At 40.1% G+C, this 20397-nt stretch overlaps 1 protein-coding gene across 5 annotated transcripts in view; it reads left to right on the top strand.

The window, feature by feature from the left end:
- The window catches only part of NAAA (N-acylethanolamine acid amidase), a 775135-nt gene that overhangs the window by 540073 nt on the left and 214665 nt on the right, over window positions 1-20397 (top strand). For all 5 annotated transcript variants that reach the window (XM_044061226.1, XM_044061225.1, XM_044061227.1 and 2 more), the window contains one exon: window positions 15033-15099. In XM_044061226.1, coding sequence (XP_043917161.1) covers window positions 15033-15099 — 67 coding nt within the window. The remainder of the gene's footprint in view (window positions 1-15032; window positions 15100-20397) is intronic.

Below are 20397 nucleotides of genomic sequence, written 5' to 3' on the forward strand. Positions count from 1 at the left end.
CTGGAGCCACCTTGTAAAACATTAAAGAGATTTATAAGATCTTTTCAACTTAAAAAGACACATTTGAAGTACTTGGTTTGGTTTTCGTAACAGCAGATGGCACTGTTGCAACAATCTTGAAGTTAACATTTTACAGTGTTTTCTTAAATTTAAAAACACAAGCCTGTATTTTGCATTTATTTATACACTTGATAGAATTATATATCAAATTCTATTTGACTAGGCTGACAGCCTTCGCCCATCTCTCCCCAATCATCACATCTCTTCCCACCCGGGGAACTCAAGCAAGTTTTTCAAGTGCCCCTTGAGAAACATCGCTTGAGAGTGTCAGGTCTATCTGAGTGTACCTCACCCCATTCGCTGTCCTGAGAGCCCATCTGCATTGGCATTGCTACTCCCACTGCAGTGCTGCACTGACATATCATATGCTTGCAACCCCAGACTCCATCTTAGCAACTTGGCATTTTGCTGACTGGCTCTGTTTAACCATGTTAGAGGATTGTGATCTGTCATCACAGTGAATTTTCTTCCATACAGATAAGGCTGAAGTTTTTGTAGTAAATAGCCAGCCACAGATCCCAGTAGCTCGAGCAGGAGTGATCCAATAAAGTAAATCCACGGAGACCGAATAAACCATTTAATGCAAGTTAAAAAAGCACAGAGCTCCAAAGTGTAAAATCAGGTTTAGCGCTTTCATCTGTCCACAGCAGATTTCATCAGAACCACATGACAATAGTTAATTACATCTTTAAATAGCCTGTTTGGCGCCAAACTGCTATCCAATGAAAGTTATACAATGATTTAAAAATTATTGATTAAAAAGTATTGTAATGTAAGAAACACTATATAATAAACAATATATCGTACCCTAGCCACGGTCTAGTAATAAGAATGGTTTGATACTAATACTATCATTGAGACCGGGCCAGGTAGTGGCATCACAAAATATCTGAAACGGCAGTAAAATCCATAAAATAATAGCTTAACATTACATCTCCCAAAGATACTCGAAACAAAAGAGCTCATAAAACACAGTTACAGTATACTGTGCTTTGAGTTACTTGCTATAGTAAATTTCTTCTTGCCTGTTTCCACTTGCCACTAGTCAATTTGGAACTGGAAAAACCCCGCTCCGCTCGCCCTGCCCCCAAATTCCACCCGCCCCCAGTAGTCCTACATTTATAGCTAGGTAGCCATACCCCTCTTTCTTCCCTAGCCAATCAAATTTCACTTCACTGTTACCCCCCACCCCCTACCAATCACCATAACTTCCCACCCCTTCAAAAGCTAAAAGGCAAAGGCTCCTACTTTCTCCCATAGCAATGCACCCCAGCTCAAAAATAACAAAATCCGCCCTACATGAAGAAAAAAGGGCAACACATAAAATTATATCCATTTTACTACCAGTAATTACCCTACTTTACCTAATAACCAAATATGAAGATCAGCCCTACTCAGGTTTCCATTACCCCAGACATCAAACTATAGCTCCCCTACCCCTGTGTAGTATCAACCACATAATCCAACAACTACACAGTAAAACTGCTAATTCAAATTACTACTACCCTTATAAATCAGAACAAACAAGCCCCAAATCTAAACATGGTCAGAAATTGCTGCAGAAACTTATGAGGTTAATGGAATATCTCAGGAAAAACATCACTAAAGATGGAGATATCCACCCAAACCCTGGCCCCACAGCAAATACCTACTCTAACAGCCCTCTACCTTTTCCAAGATACACTAACTCCCTCCAAATCTGCCACTTAAACATTAGAAGCATCCACAATAAGATACATAATCTACATGCTCTATTAGCTACCTACCTCCCAGATATTATGTGTTTAACAGAAACCTGGCTTAAACCAGGGACCAAGGACAATGAGATTTTACCACCGGGCTATAATATACATAGAGCTGACCGCATAAAAAAAAAGGGTGGTGGTATTGCAGTGCTCTACAAAAGCAATCTTAATGTCATTTTTAACCCCATCCAACCACCCCAAATCTCTAATGCTGAGATACTTGCTCTAAAACTACAGCTAAATAGGAAAAAAAGTATTAATCTAATTGTATTGTACATCCCCCCTGGTAAAAACTCTGACACATTGGAGAGCATCCTAAACTGGCTATCCAATAACTACCCCCAGGAATCTATAATCCTGGGCGATATCAACATTGACTGGAACCTATGCTCCTCAGAGACTAACCCTATCCATATAAACCTTCATGGGTTCTCTCAGACCATCACCTCTGCTACCAGAATTGGGAACTCTAACCAAAAAGACAGTATCCTAGACTGGATCCTTATAAACAGCCAACCCCAACTGTACATGTCCGGGACCCTCCCTAATGAGCTCAGTGATCACCTTATAACATACATAAGGAAAAATAAAACAGGTAGTTCTACACCTCCCACGTATAAGTCAATTCGAAATAAACATTTTGACCTCTCCAAGTTTAAAATGGAACTTAGATCCTGTAACTGGGCTACTCTTAAGTATCTCCCCCTAGAAGAAGCAGTTTCTAAGTTTAATACCACTTTCCTAACCATACTTGATACTCATGCCCCTAAAAGATTAATCAAAACCAAAACAAATATTACACCCTGGCTTACAAAAGACTCCAAATCGAAAATAAAACTCAGAAACAAATCCTGGGAAAAATGGCGTACTACCAAATCACCCATAGACCGCATTAAATTCCAACAGCTAAGAAATATGACAAAAACATCCATATTAATTGACAAAAGAAACAATTACTGCCAACTACAAAATAAACACCAAAACAACCCTCAAAAATTTTGGGCAGGTTTAAATAACCTTCTCCATCCTGGGAAATCCTCCACTCCTACCCCAGAAATAGTATCTGATAAAAACCCCGAAGAAGTAGCCAATACCTTTAATACTTTCTTTACGGATACTATCCAAGCCTTGGCTAACCAATTATCCACCACAGCCTCCACTGCTATAGAACCCACACCAAAAACTCCTCAGACTTTCCATCTACAACCAGTCTCTACTTCCTTCATTCGATCCTTACTTCAAAAGCTTAAACCAAGCACCCTCTCCGCAGACCTCCTACCAGCAGAATACTTACAACTAGCTGCAGATGACATAGCTTACCCCATCTCTATACTTATTAATCGTACTATTTCAGAATCTACAATTCCCTCAATATGGAAAATATCATATGTAATCCCACTCCATAAAGGTGGCTCATCCACAGAATTATCAAACTACCGGCCTATAGCCATAATGTCCCCACTGGCCAAAATTATGGAAAAATGTCTACACAAAGAACTCCTTCACTATCTTACCCAGAACAAACTCCTGACCAACTCACAACATGGCTTTAGACCCAATCACAGCACTACTACGGCCCTCCTCTCTTTTACTGACATAATAAACCATAACCGGAATAACAAAAAAATATCCTCAGCACTCTTTCTGGACCTATCAAAAGCCTTTGATATGGTTAACCACCGACTACTCCATGATACCCTAAGAAATCTCCACCTGGATAACCTAACATTAGATTGGTTTCAGGCCTATCTCTCTGGTAGGAAACAAGCAGTACTGTGGGAAAATAAGCTCTCCAACCTCCTTCCAAACACCATTGGGGTTCCTCAGGGGTCCATACTGGGACCACTTCTCTTTTCAGCCTTTATTAATGACCTCCATAAAGCCATCCCTGAGGCCACCTGTATCCAATATGCCGACGATTCGACATTAGTATGCTCTGACAAATCTCTTGACAAACTACTATCCAAAACACAAAGCTGTTTTACAGCAATAGAGAAGTGGCTATCTGGACGGCAACTAATACTGAATCCAAAGAAAACCAAGTTATTACTCTTCCATCCTACCCAAAAACTCCCTTACACTTCCTTTACCATTCAATCCAATAATGGGACAATTATCTCCCCAGACTCCCACACGAAACTATTAGGGGTGACCATCGATAATAAACTCAAATTTGACATCCACATTAATCAAACTATTAAGACCGTTAACAAGAAACTGGGGTCCCTATATAGAATCAAACCCTTTCTAACACCAATTGCAAGAGTAACCCTGGCTCGCCAAGATTTACTCTCTACCCTTCTATACGCCTCTCCAATGTTTACCAACCTTAATAAATCAGACCTAAATAAACTATCATGCTCCTACAATCACATAGCCAGATTTGCAACTGGTAAACCATATAGAACTCATCATTGTATTAACCTAAAATACCTCGGCTGGTTAGAATTCCCAAACCTCCTCCAGCAAAACCAACTCATCGAGGCATTCAAAATACTCAAACACCCAGAAAAGTCTCCAGCGCTGGAGAATTTAATCATACCATACAGCAATCTAAATAGCCTTCGGTCCTCGTGCAGGACACTTATTCAGTCAAATCCTGCAACTCTGGAGGCGATGCTCTATTTGCCAATTCCATTGGTAAGATATGGAACTCCCTCCCTCCCAGTATTACCATCATCACCTCCTTACCCCACTTCAAAAAAAGTCTAACCCACCATTTCCAGTCTCACTGGCTTTGCCAGTGCTCATATCCTGATTAACCTCTTCCTATTAGCTTACTTCATTTTCTCCTCTATCAAGCAATTTCTCCTTCTGTTTATCTCTCCTTGACCTTCTCTCTCACCCCTAATTTAATTCTTCCCTTCTTCTCTATTCTACCTATCACTCTTATCTCTCCTTTGAAAAGTTTGACTTCCTAGTATACGTATTATCTCACTTTTGTCTGTCTCCATCTGTTTCACATTGTTGTCTTGTCTATTAGAGTATACATCAGAGAAATTTTATATTAATCACATATATGACATGTTCTTTTTTCTCTATCTTTGTTTTTACTACAATAATGTATTAATATGTATCTATTGAACTTGTATGTAATTTTACTCTACATGTGGAGCTTTTCTCCCCGGGCCTCCGCTGAAAATGGACATATATCCAGTCGGATTTATCCCGGTCAACAAATGTAAAATAAAAATAAAATAAAATCTGCCATTTACTTTCTAAACAGGACAACCCAACTTTCCAGTTGCCCCCACATGCAACTGTATCAATAGAATCAATGATAGTAAATTTAAATGTATATTAGGATGGTTTTCTACGGCACACAATATTATTATTGTTTTATATTTTTATTTGGTCTCACAGTATCATACGTTACATTGACTTTGAGGTTTTGATATGTTATTTTTATATACATACATTCATTGTTATATTGGGTTATTTGCACTGACCTCAGTGTCATTTTATGATTTAGTTTAGAGTTTTCGTTATACTTATTAATTGTTATATGTATGGGTTCCTATACATATAGTGTTTCTTACATTACAATACTTTTTAATCAATAATTTTTAAATCATTGTATAACTATCATTGGATAGCAGTTTGGCGCCAAACAGGCTATTTAAAGATGTAATTAACTATTGTCATGTGGTTCTGATGAAATCTGCTGTGGACAGATGAAAGCGCTAAACCTGATTTTACACTTTGGAGCTCTGTGCTTTTTTAACTTGCATTAAACGGTTTATTGGATGGATTTACTTTATTGGATCACTCCTGCTTGAGCTACTGGGATCTGTGGCTGGCTATTTACGCATTTTTTCTGGTTTTGAGCTGCTTGTTTCACTTCTGAAGTTTTTGTAGTGCCCAATACTATAGCTAGACATTCCTTTTCTACCGGTGCATAGCATTCCTCCCTGGGTTGGAGCCTATGACTGAGATAAACCACTGGGTGCTCTTCTCCCTCTGAAGAAATCTGGCTAAGTACAGCCCCCACCCCATAGTTTGAAGCATCCACCTGCACAACAAATTATTGGCTATAGTCTGGACTTAAGCTTCTGAAATGCCTGCTCACATGCTGAGGTCCACACTACCTTATCTGGCCTGTTCTTCCTTGTCAGGTCTGTGAGGGGAGCAACTATGGTACTATAATTGTGAACAAACTTTCTGTAGTACTCTGCTGTCCCCAAGAATGCCCTCACCTGCTTTTTGCTAACAGGTGCAGGCCATGCCTGAATAGCTTCCACTTTGGCAGGTTTTGGCCTTATCTTACCACTCCCCACTTACTCCTCCCACTCCTCCTACCTATGTCCTAGGTAGGAGACCATTGCCATACCCACCTGACATTTGCTCGGCTTAATGGTCAACCCTGACCTCTGTAGTCTGCCCAGCACTTACCTGACATGCTGAAGGTGCTCTTGCCAGGAATGGCTGTAGATAGCAATATCATCCATGTAAGCAAGGGTAAACCCTCCTGCTCCTGCTAAGATATGATCTACCAGCCTCTGGAAAGTCACTGGGGCATTCTTCATCCCAAAGGGTATCTTTGTGAACTCATACAAGCCAAAAGGAGTCACAAAGGCTCTCTTCTCTCTAGCACTGGGAGTCAAGAGCACATGCCAGTAACCCTTGGTAAGATGAATGGTTGTAAGATACTTAGCCCCACCCAGCTGCTTTAGGGCTTCATCTGTCTTAGGCATGGGGTAAACATCCGATTCTGTGTGACTATTTAATTTCCTGTAATCCACACAGAACCTGGTGCTGCCATCCTTTTTTGGCACCAGTACCACTGGCGAGGCCCAGGAACTGTTGGACTCTTGAATCACCCCTAGTTCCAACATCTCCTGTATCTCTTCCCTCAGAGTCTGTTTGACTCTCTCAGGCACCCTATAAGGGGCCTGCCTCATAGGCCTTTGGGGTCCTGTATCCACCTGGTGCTGCACCAGGTGGGTGCTCCCTGGGTTCCCAGTGAACATGCCTCCAAACTCCTGCAACACTGCTCAGATTTCTCGAACCTGGGTAGGAGATAGCTGCTGGGACATTGCTACCCCTTCCACCGAGGTGTCAGCCCAAGCTCACTGAGGAGATCATTCCCCAGATCTCCCTCAGACTCCTCCTGCAACCCACTGTAAATGCTCAGCACAAGGGCCTCCCTATCATGGTAAGGTTTCATCATGTTAACATGGTACAATTTGTGCCCCTGCCATCTGCCTAGCACTTCCACCATGTAGTTAACATCACTTACCTTTCTTACAACCTTGTAGGGTTCCTCCCAAGCTGCTTGCAACTTGTTGTGTCTGACAGGAATGAAAAACATCACCTACTGCCCTACAGCATACTCTCTAGCTCAAGCATTCCTGTCATACCACACCTTTTTCTGTTTTTGGGCTTCTGCCAGGTTTTCCTGGGCCAGGCCCATGAGTTCCCTGAGCCTTGTCCTGAGGTTCAGGACATATGCCACAACAGACTCCTTGTGAGACTCACACTCACCTTCCCACTCATCTCGAATTAAATCTAGAGGACCCTCACCCTATGCCCATACAGTAACTCAAAGGGTGAAAGACCTGTGGAACCTCTCTGTAAGCAAACAACAGATGGGGCAAATATTTGTCCCACTCGCTCTTAAACTGATCTGCAAATGCCTGTAGCATATACTTGATTGTAGAGTTTAACCTCTCAACAAGACCATTAGTCTGGGGATGGTAGGGGTTGGTCTTCATGTGCTTCACCCCACAGGACTTCTACAGACAAGCCAGCAGGTCTGACATAAAATTGCCACCTCTGTCAGACAGTATTTCCTTTGGGAAACCTACCCTGCTGAAAATCTCAAGCAAAGCATTTGCCACCTTCTCGGCCTCAATGGAGGACAAAGCCACTGCCTCATGGTATCGTGTAGCATAATCTACAATCACTAGGATATACTTTTTCCCTGTGGAACTTGGGGAACTCAGAGGATCCACAATATCCATAGCTACCCTCAGAAAAGGCATCAAAGGAGCTCTCACCTCGTCTACTGCCTTGCCTACCTTTTGGCACTGCTCACAGGTTTTGCAGTACCCTGTTACACCTCTGGAAATTCCAGGTCAGTAGAAGTTTTGCATAATACGCCTCTTTATACGTTTTATGCCCACATGACCTGCAAAGGGAATATCATTGGCTATGGCTAGAAGAGCCAGACACTACCAACTGTTGTACTCTCTCACCTTCTAGCCCTCCCTCAGGGGTCCAGTCTCTGTATAGAAACCCTTTGTCCCAGTATACAGATTCCCCCTTCCCTTGAGAATCAGATGCCTCCCTAGCTACCTGCCTCAGGCCTTGCAATGTAGGGTCTGAGAGCTGAGCCTGTCTCAAGTCTCGCCTTGTAACCCTTCCCAGCTCCCCTTCCACAGGAAGTCTGGCATCCTCTGACAGCGGTGCCTCACTGTCAGCTTGGATACTACTACTCACCTCCACCTTTGCAGTTACCCTGTGCAAGGGAACATCAGTACCCATAAGCAGCTGTGGCTCGCATTCAGTCTCACTGCTACAGAGTAGCTCATTCCCTGAAGTAACCACCTCAGCAGTCCTGGCTGCAAGTGTGCAGTCTGTCTGGGTCTCCCCAGGCTACCAGACCCACATGTTTGTCTCCTAGCCTCACTGCATGTAACTGCATAAGTACACAGTACTGCCTCATCCAAATCCTTCCCTCTCAGGACATCTGCAGGATGGTAGTTCCATACCCCTGTTGTCTCAAGACAACACACTGTTGGCATTTTGTCTTTTCCACTTACTGGCTCCCTCACCTTTGGTTCCACACCTTGCCTCCCTGGACATCTGTATGCCACATGGCCCCACTGGTTGCATTCAAAACATTTAACTCTAGCTCTTGGATGTGTACTTGGACTAGTGGCTTCCCCTGCTACTGGCAGATTCTGTTGGGGCAGTCTGTGCTGCCCACCCTGGGTTCCTTTAAACCCATGAGCAGTATTGAGGGTCCCTTTCCTGAACAGGGCTGCCCTGCATGCTAGGTATAGGTCTCTCTTCTTCCCCAACTTCTCTGAAGTAGCACACTATCTATCAGCTAACCAGATTCTCATGTCCTCAGACAAAGTACTAAGGGCTTGTTCCCTTACCAAAAGGTCTGCCAGCCCTTCAAAAGTGGTGCCCTGACATCCACTCACCCAGCTATGAAAATATGTGCTCAGTTCAGCAACATATTCACAAACATTTTCATCTGCCTTGCGTCTATGCTCACAAAACCTTTTCCTTTACATTCCAGGTGTTAGCTTAAACATTCCAACAAGTGTCTTTTTACAGCAGTATAATCAAAACAGTCGGTGTCATGCATTTTTGCTAAAGAAGTTACAGCTTTACCATGGAGTAAAGGGGTCAGGAATCATACCCAGAGCCTTTGGTCAACTTCATACTGTTTACATACCCGCTCAAACATGTGAATGAAGCTATCAAAATTATCTCCCTCTTTAGACTGTGGAAGAAATTTACTGACCTTTTGTGCTTCTGGGGTACAGTTACTCCCTTCCCCATTACCTCCATGACTCTGGTGAAGAGTCAGCATTTCCCTCTCATGCTTTCTCTGCTGTTCCTGTTCTTCAGCTTCTAGGGTCCTCATTTTCTCGGCTGCTTCTAGTTCCATACGCCTGGCCTCCAACTCAAGTCTCTTTAGCTCCAGCTGGATTTTTAAGTCCCCTGCAGAAAGGTTGAGCTGTCCATTCTCCCAGGATATTGTATCTCCACTGTCAGTCTGATTGTCCTCCAGGCTGCTGTTTTCTGATGCAGCTGTAACCAAGGCTGTAATCAGATCTGCTTTAGTCAGGTTTCCATGCACCAGTCCCCTAGCCTGGCACAGCTCCGCCAGCTGGCTCCTTGTCAGCTTTCCATACTCTTCTGCTGACATGCTGCCTGCTCACCCTAACACTAAGCTAACAAAAGAAATAAAACAATTGTGATCTGAATTCTGAGTATACACTGTGTGGCTGTTTTAGAGTACAAAATACTTTTAGAGATCACTGTACATAAGCTACAGGAATTCGCTCTACCCACACCACTACAAGCCAATTAGTGTGTGAAGTAGAGCCCATCACTGCCACCACTTGTGATGACCATGCCCTGGCCCAGCAATCAAGGAGCCTCAATCCTCACCACTAACACCAGGGAGGTCATCTCCTAGAAGAGGAAAGGATAACTAATACACACAGTAAAGTACAATTTCCCTTAAGTGCACATAGAGATCACAGTCAGTCTGGGGCTGGTTGCTCCCTTGCTCTCCAGGTCCCCAATAAGACTCCCCACTGGCACAGCCACAGGATCCAGATCTCATCCTAGCTGGCAAGCTAACCTTCAGTACCCTCTCTGTCCAACCAGTGCCCAGGTAGCTGACACACCACACACACACTTTGAGAAGAGGTTATACAGCCACACAGATCCTCCTGCGAAAAAGGCTGGCACAGGTTCTCCAGCTGTGCCCCTTTACCTAAGCTATATGGTAGGAATTACTGCCACCACCAGCTAATAAATATCATCTACTCAAAGGCCCTTAAAAGGGTGTCCAATTATTACTGTGCAATATCCAATGGTAGTATGACTAACAGTCAAGGCTTACTTTAGAGTGGCCTATTACAATAACCTCTATAAATATGCAATGTACTTTAGAGCTTATCTCTACACAAAGCAGCCATAGGGAGAAGGTTTTAAAAATATTTAATAATAAATAATTGAAACACAAGACAAAACTACTACATCACAGATATCTAAGTGTTCAGAGATCACACAGAAATGTAATATAATACAGTAGGACAGGTCTGATTTCAAAGAAAAATACCTAATTAATCTTTACTAGATTTAACTATTCCTACAAGAAATCACAGTGCTAAAACTTACATGTGAGCACAAGGCAGAGTGCTGATGAGTTGGATATCAAGATCAAAATGATTTTAGTCTCTCGTGAGAAATAGTATTTAAACATTACTAACAAACATGTTTGCTGGGTCCCTCCCCAAATTACATCATTTTTGACACTTAGGTTTTCCCAGGCAAACAAACTGCATTATTTAGCAATCTAACACCTGCACAGAAACTTGCAACAATAGAAGACATTTCATATGTATATTCTAACAGAAACTAGAGCAATAAAGCACCTTCCACATCTAATTTTAGCCTTAAAACAATGGGCATGAAACCTTCATCCCACTGCACTGGAGCCGTCTTGTAAAACATTAAAGAGATTCATAAGATCTTTTCAACTTAAAAAGACACATTTGAAATACTTGGCTTGGTTTTCCTTACAGCAGATGGCACTGTTGCAACAATCTTGAAGTTCGCATTTTACCGTGTTTTCTTACATTTAAAAACACAAGCCTGTATTTTACATTTATTTATACAGTTAATAGAATTATATATCAAATTTTATTTGACTAGGCTAGCAGCCTTCGCCCATCTCTCCCCAATTGTCACAGGTACCTCCACAAAGAGACCAGTGACCATTGGAGTCTCCCAGGGTTCTCTGCTGGGACCTCTCCTGGTTAGCATCTACTTTTCTGATATAAAGGCTAATATCAAAGGGCTCTGGCTGACTAAATTTGTAATGACTGTAAGCTAGGAGCAGTCATTTAATCTCCAAATGATGCAGTCATCCTGCAGGAAGGTTTGTCTCAAATAAATAACTAGTGCCAAAATCAAGGTCTAAAACTAAGTGCCAAAAAATGCATTATTGTATCTTTTGAGAAGTCATCTATCCCAACTATCACATTGAATATCCCCCTAAGAGCTGATCAGTTCAGCATTTGAGAACTTGTGTGAACAGTGATCTAACTTTGTAAAAATGTCCTTCTGTATTACACAGCTTATAAACAAGGGGATTATTTCTAGATCTATGGTTGTCATTGCCCCCCCCCCTTTACTCAGCCCTAATTAGGCCAGTTATTGAATATAATGCCCCTTTATCATGCATCTGTCCAGACATATGCAACAACTGGAACACCTACAGACATCTTACTAAAAGGATACAAGGTCTAAAGAACATGCCCTATAGGGGTCAACTCAAAGCCCTGTCACTATACTCTATATCCTACTGACTGCTATGAGGTGACCTGTGTCTGGCATACAAGACATCCTCTGACCAATTACTGATGGGTTTTACTGCACATAAGCAAGTCAAATGGCATCAAAAATACTCATTCTAGGGATTTAAATCCCTTCTGTAACATACCTGTCTCTCCAAACAGTTATGTTGATATAACTGTCCTTCCAAACAGTTTTGTTGATATCTTCCAGGGGATACCACTGCTGTAGAACAGACTTCACATCCACATAAAACAGAGTTCATCCCTGTCTATTTTCAAGCATAACTTAGGTCTATGTATGGGAATCAGAATATTTTCCCCAGGACTGACCCCTGTAATACCAATAGAGAGATGCAGCTCCTTAATGCTTTATATTATGTATGGGTCCCTCCAATTATCTATGATATGATCCCACTTGTTCTCATTAAGGATAATATATAATTATCAAACATGGGATGGGTAAGGCCAATCAAAAACCAAATGGGATAAGTTATTTTGAGCACAAAAAAAGGAAATTCACTAGGCTTAAAGTGGCCCACAAGGAGAGCTACCTAGTACTTATCTATGAAACAAAGGAATAATACAAGTTACAGACTATTTAAATTATAAAATATTAATATATACAATGGAACAAAGCAATGATAATTGACATACTGTTGAGTTCAAACTATTAGCTCATACAATGAAACAAAAGAGTAGCATAAGTTACAGACTCCAGATTTTTAAGTGTGGCAGTGTTCAAAGTCATACCGATAATACAGGATGAGGTACAGACGGTTATAGTGTTAAAAATGTGGTAGTGGAAGTGAGAGAGGTGTTATGTTATTTGAACAATGTAAAATGTGAAAAGTGATACACATGGAAGGGGAAATTGGATGTGCTATATCAGGGTAAAACTACTGAATATCATTTATAGTAATAATGAATATTAACATTTTACAAAATGCAGAAAATAAAGTCTTTCAATTGCTTAGCTTGTCAAATAAAACAGAACAATCCATTCATACAGCCTAAAAAGAAAATAAGTTCCCAATCACAGCAAGAGCTAGTTTTTTTGCTGAATACATCATTAAAACTTTTAATGTGACCCTACCACTAAGAAATCATAATGACATTAAACTACAGAGACCATTTTTCAGTCTAAACAGTAGCAGATCCTTTTCTAAAAGTATCCCTGTAAGGTGAAACTGTAAACCCCAAAATATTCAGGAGACCAGCAAACTGGTACTATTCAAAAAAACAATGTAAAATTCAACAAAATAAGGGTTAAAATACTGTTGCCTTAATAACCCAGGCTAGGTTTTAAGAGATGTTGTGATGCCGATGCACTGTCCCAGTAATCAAGAAGCCTCAATCCTCACCACAAACACTAGTGAGGGGCGTCCACGTTGGGAGGATAACAAGTGTACACACAGTAAAGTACAATTTCCCTTAAAAGCACAAAGAGATCACAGTCAGTTTGGGGCTGGCTTCTCCCTTTCTCTCCAGATCTCCAATAAGACTCCCCACTGGCACAGCTACAGGGTACAGATCTCAGCTGAGTGGTCAAGCCAAAACCTCCAGCACCCTCTCCATCCAACCAGTGCCCCATGTCCCTGCCCAAGTAGCTGACACACACACTTTGAGATATGAATTATATACAAACACGCAGACACTCCTGGGCAGGTCTGGCACAGGTTCTCCAGCTATGCTCCCTCCTGCCCAGACTATAAGGGAGAAATCACTGCCACCAACCACTACGTATCCGCTACTATAAGGCCCTTCCCAAAGGGTGACCAATTCCACTGTGAGCTATTACTGTTATTGAAAATAGTAAGTGTAACCCAGGGCTAAGGCTATTGGAGTGGCTTATACAGTATCACTAAATACATGCAAGTACCTCAGAGCTTAAATTATCTCTACACAAAACAGCCAGAGTTTAAAGGTTTAAAAATGTTTAATAATAAATAATAAAAACACAAGGCAATACTTATTCATTCAACACAGTGACACTAGAGAGTTCAGAAATCACAGGAAATACTCTGAGGAGGATAGTCTCACATAAAAAACAGCTAGACTAATCTGGCTATATTCCTATCTATCTCTAAGAGAAATTACTGTTCTAAATTCTACTTACAGAGCAAAGGCAAAATGCTGGTGAGCTGATGTGTTCAGGTTCAGACAAAATACAAAATGCTATTCTTTCTTTATATCCTTAAATTGATAATACACAATACTGCTGAGTCGTTTCAGATTACATCATTCTTGTCTCTTCTCTGATTTAGTTTCCAGGTTAACAGAACTCAAAATTTAATATTTCTTTGATCTGCACCTGCCAGGAAGCCACAGCAATAAAAGACACTTTACATGAAACCTAGTAATTAACTTTGTCTTAGCACAATAGAAAGAATTTCTAGCTCAGACATCCTGTCTCCAAGCTTGAGATCAAACACAGTTGTAAAATACTTTACTTATCAGCTTTCTTCCAGCTGGGTGCACTGTGGTTACATGTTTGGAAGCTTCAGGCCATAACACAGTTTTCTTACATTTGTTACACAAGCCTGTGTATCATATTAATATTTACAATGACATAGAATTATTTACAAAATTATATCTAGCTAGACTGGCAGCCTTCACAGATGTTATATGTTGTTTCCAACTTATGCTATGTTAAGTCATAGTTCAGTGAATGTTGTTTCTGCCATTATGGCCAGTTAATACATGAAAATGGTCTACAGAGCAGTGCACTTCCCCAATTAAGAAACAAACCAAATAAAAACATTAAGTAAAACAAAAAACAGGAGCGCCATTAAGATAAGAAGTTTGTTTTGACTTTTCTTCTTTACTTATTCAAAAATGCTTTATTGTGAGATTGTTGGTGTTTTGAACAACATTCCAGATTGGCTACATCACAAAGCACAAAATCCAAAAGCATGAAAACTGTGCAATTATTTTGCAAGTCACCGATTCCATTTTCAATAGGTTGTAAATCTCAAAACTCCATGAACTGTGATTCAACCACTTGGATTATCTGATAAATTCAAGTTATGTTGATGATTCCTGATTTACCAACTTATGTTTTCATACATTTTAATGGTATAAGAGAACATATTCAGAAATTCTACCACAGAAAATGTGTTGCAAGTGACATTTTCAGTATGTCATTAACAGTGACTATTTATTTTATGTTTAATAGGACACCAGCAATCAAAGCTCTCAATGCAACAGGACAGGAAAACATTAATCTGGATACACTTTTTAAGGTACTGTGTCTAATTTATTGCAAAAAAAGTACTAACCTGATTCTTTCTCAGTTTTGTGGCACTAAGTCCCATATGAAAATTTTTCATTTAGCTGGTCAAATGTGATTACATTGAGAGCAAAAGGACTTCCACATGTATAGTAACATTACATTTAAAAAACTATTTTGCCAAACGCAAATACAGTAAAAATTCATAACAAGCAACTATACACAGAATTATTCTCTGCATTTCCACTAAGAGACAAAGCCCCCCTGCCCTCAGTCATATCTGAAGCAGAACTTATCTGAAATAATCCTGCTTTGGTTTGTGGTTGATTGTGCACTAGCTTGGTAAGAGAATATTTATCTTGATTTATATTTTATTTTATTTTATGTCTGTTTTTCACTGTTGGTAGAAAGAATGAAAGCTTGTAGACAGGAAAATTTATTTTGGTTTATGTTTTGCTGTTGCTGTTCTTCCTCTGATTTTTCACTGTTTATTGTTAGAAAGGAACAGATTTTATGCAGGCAAACTCTAGCTATCAGTCTGTAGAGAGGCCAATCCAGAGCTTATCTGAAACAATCCTGTGTTGAACTATGATTGACTGTGCATTAGCTTGGTAAGAGAAGGTTTATCTTGATTTAGGTTTTATTTTTACCTCTGTTTTTCAGTGTTTGTAGAAAGAAAGGGATTGCTTATAGATAGGAAATGTATTTTATTTATATTTTGTTGTTTTACCTGATTTTCACTGTTTATGGCTTAAACTGATATATTTTACACATGCAAACTGTAGCCATCTCAAGGGGCCTGGTCAGCAATAAATTCTCACAGACTATAGAGACGATGATCCAGAGCTTATCTGAAGCCAACACTATGTTGTTTATGATCTATCGCTCTTTACTGTTATAATGAGGTGTGACTGCTCATGATGTAAAGGAAATCCAGCATTTGTGTGACTAGCTCAATTGGTATGGAAGGTCAGATCAACAACACTAAGGTATTTAATTTAATATTTAGTGGCATATTGTTTGCATGAATTTCTCATAAAAGTTGACTTAAAATTTCTTTGAATTCAGTGGTAAATGATTTTGACTATTCTTTTCTTTTAGAATTCTTTGTTCATTTAAAGCTGAAAATGGATCCTTAAATGAGTATGCCATTAATGATTTGCAAAAGCGAAAGTATCTTGTACAGTGAACTAAATTTTATGTATATTTAAAGGTAACACCTGCTAATACTGGCTACCTGTGTTCTTCATGTCAAAAGTTAGATGAATTGCTTATCATTATTAGTTGTAAATCTAGACTTACTGATGATGATTGCACTTGTGTAATTGGCACAATTTGGAAAACTGTTGTCACCTAATATTAATGATTGGATTGATGAGATAAATAATATTAGGCAAAGTGCAAATAGAAGACATTTAGGAAAATAAGTGTCCATTGTCAATAAAGATTATTCAACTCCTGTTATACATGATACTGCCAATGACAATTTTGGAATTCTGGATACAAGTATTCAGCAATCTGAGGATTCAGAGCATGTAGAAGAAAATAAAGAAAGAATGTAAGAAAAAGAAACTGATTAATGCCTATAATGCAAAGAGAGTTTATAGTGAAGTGAACAAATGTTTTGTTAGGTAGCACACAGAGTACTAGGAATGTAACATTGTTCACTCAGTAAACATTTAGTCTTCAGAAGAAACAATACATACTCCAACAGAGAAGATAGACAAAAAAAGAGGCAGTGGGCAGGTAAAAAGGAAGAAATCAAGACTGAACTTGGAAGGAATGAAGAGCATTACCTTAAGGGGGGAAAAGGAGAAAGACTGAAGTTGACAAGACAGCTAAATGAGAACTGTATGCTTGCAAATGTATTGAAAACAGTAGGATTAATAAGACTAATGGTGATGAAGTTTATTCGTTTGTAACCATTGATAGAGCAGAAATTACTGAATTAGAAGTTGAAGATACTTTTGATCTGGTCAGAAATTATATACTTGTAATTAGAGATTCAGTTATTAGTGGAACATAAACTTACATTTGCAGAGAAGATAATGAACATCAAATCATCTTACGCTAGCCAGGAGCAAAATGCAGGATGTGAGCAGGGCCTCAAAATGTCTTAATGTAATGTAAGTACGGAACTGTTTTTATCCATGTTGGTGCAAATGATCTCATCTGCAAGGACTCTCTGACTGTTAGTAGGGAACTTACAGCCCTCTTTGATAGCATAGCTTCTATAGGTGTTAAGATATATTTTTCACAAATCCCACCTAAAAAGGAGTCAGGTCAGGGTGAATGAAAAGACTTTTTGGGTAAATGCCTACATGAAAAACATGGCCTGTTTAAAAAATGGAAATGTGTGTATTGCATCTAAGGCTAATTTTGGACATACATGTGTTTAATAGACAGGATGGTGTGTACTTGTCAAAACAAGTAAGAGAATTTTTGCAGCAGATCTATTGCAATATTTGACTAACACAAGACCGGGTTTTTGCCAGGTCAGAAATTTAACAGTACACTAATCAGAATATTTGATACAAGTGTGATGGTTGTTAATGTAGAAGCATTAATAATAATGTTTTTGTTTTTAATTTGAAAATTTGCTACGTTCCCACAAGACTGGTGTTGTTATTGTTTATGAAACATAGTTAAAGAACAATGATTGGAAAGCACTTCTGTCATGGTATAAATGTTTTTACTGTAACAGACATTCTAAGAAAAAATCAGGTGGAGGTGTTATGATAAGAATTAAAGATAGCTATGAGACCTGTGATTATTACATGTTCAAAGATAACACCAATACTATAGACTGTGTAACTGTGACAATAAAGACAACCCTGGGACATAGGAGAATTGCTGGAGTGTATAGACCACCAAAGTCAAGTGCTAATTACCTAGAGGAAGTCATGCATTTCTTGCATGAAATACACAACGGAAACGAGGGAAAAGAATAGTGGACACAGACTAAGATTAAATACTGGTTCAACAACATTAGTAAGGAAATTATTTGTACCATAAATTGTTACTTCATTCAAGTTTTATAACTGTTGATGTGCAATGATCACATGTTAGTAATTGCTGTTTGATAATTCTGCCAAACTGAATATAAATCAATGCACAGAAGATTAATAACAGACAATAATGAAACAAAATGGTCACTATGTAAAACTAAATGTAGTGATATGTTCAATGGAAAAACTGCAGAAGAAATTGTGGCAAGTTTTGAAACAAAAATAGTTTGAATGCAAAAACATAAATAAATAAATAAAACTGTTAAATATCAGGATCTAGGCACACAAGCTCAGGAAATATATATTTCCATAAGAATGAGATACTTGATTAAGGTGAGAGACAAAAATATAATAAATGGGAAAGAGTTTGAACTGTAACTTTAAAAAGTGAAATAAGTAGGCTTGGCAGATACATCGGGCCAGATTCACGAAGGCTTGCACAGAGTCTAAGAGTAGAGTAAGACTCCATGCAGCCAACATGTCCGCCGAGCGATCCAGGAAGAGCCAGTAGGTGTGTGTAACAGAGCTCCTTAAACTAGTCCTACACAGACAGGGCTGGGATATGCAAATTACCTTAATTGCAGGCGAAAGTCATGCAAATTAGGTAAATTTGCGATCCAGGAAACCCGAACCTGTCTGAGTAGGAGTAGTGTTATTTGCAGAAATGTACTCAGTTAATAACTGAGTACGGTTCTGCAAATAGCAAAACGGAGCCGTGTCAGCTGGAAAAAAAGCATGCATTCACAGGAGGAAGCATGCCAATGGCCAAAAATATGGCCATTGGCAATGGGAAGTGATGCAAATTAAAAATAAAATAACTTTTTTTTTATCCCGATCACCAGGGTTTAACCGTAGCACAGCGCCGCGCAAACGCACTGCGCCCTAAAAAGCAGAAAATTAATAATTAAGATCCACAAATGTGGATTTTATAGCTAAAATGAATTTACAATGCAAAGGAATGGCAGGCTGAAGACAACATGGCCACCGAGTAAAGGTTGCTAAGGGGGGAAGCTCAGTCTAAGAGATGTAACTAAGCATTAGTAGGCAATCCTATGCAAATGAGAGTTAGGATAGTGAATCGCAAGTTTACATAGCAAATGAGCACAGTCAGTGGAGTGTAGGAGTAGGATAAGGGGAGTAACAGAGTAGAAGATAGGTGACATCACGAGGGGGGTATGTATGAAAGGAGTGAAGCTCATTGGAGCAGAGTGACATGTGTCAGCTTACATTTACATAATAGTGAAAGAGGTGTGTCAACAGGTAGGCCAGTAAAGTCAAGAAATCGAAGGTGTATGCCGTGGATAACACCAAAGTTTCTTGCTGAGCGTGCATGCGCGCGTGTGCATGCCAGTAAACCCGAGTAAGACAGTGTGCATGCGTGTAAGTGTGTGTGCACGCGTGTAGGCTTGAGTAAGCATATGTAAGGCTGTGTAAACAGTTGTAAGCGCGTTTGCGCTGGTGTGCGCACGTTTTAAGAAGAATAAGCAAGCTTTAGTCCATGTAAGCATGTGTGCGTGCGTGTTAGCTGCTGTGCGCATGTTTGCACTTGTGTGCGCGGCGCTCCCCCCGAGGAAACAGTAAGGAAAAAGGAAGCACACCAAACAGTGGAAGTTGCCAGGGAGTACTAGGAGAGCTAGCAGGTGAAAACAATCAGAATCAGGGAATTACTCAGGCAGAACACTTGCCCAGCACTTAAAACTCTGCAAACAACAGTCCATTATGTTTCTCTCAAGAGACACTGCAACACTGCAGTAAGCTAATAGAAGTGAAAACTGAAAAGGCTTTACTGAGACAAAAAATGTTAGGGGCTGCCATTGCTGTTATAAGGCGACATATGCAACATGCTGAGGGTGGTGATAATGCAAATGCTGCTGGACAATCCACAGTGAGGAGACGGAGAAGAGTGTACAGGCCCAGGGTTACCTACCAGGGGCTGCATGAGCTGGAGATAGTGGAACGCAATAGAGTGGACAGAGACCTCTTGCAGCAAATTGTTGAGCTGTGCAGGCCACGCCTCACACACAGAACCAACAGAGGGGAACCCATCCCAGTGGAAACTAAGGTATGTGTTGGCCTAAGAATATTAGCAGCAGGTACCTTCCAGAGACCAACTGGTGATATGATGGGGATATCACAGGCATCAGCATCCAGGGTACTGCACCAGTTCCTGGATGCCATGTCAGCACATGTTGGTGATCATGTATATTTCCCCAATTCCCGTGAGGTATTGGCCAGTAATATGCATCTCTTCCAGCAAATAGCGGAATACCCTGAGGTAGTGGGTGCAATAGACTGCACGCACA

This window comes from Protopterus annectens, chromosome 2.part0 (genome assembly GCF_019279795.1).
Source record: "Protopterus annectens isolate FY-2018-M chromosome 2.part0, PAN1.0, whole genome shotgun sequence".
Lineage (NCBI taxonomy): Eukaryota > Metazoa > Chordata > Ceratodontiformes > Protopteridae > Protopterus > Protopterus annectens.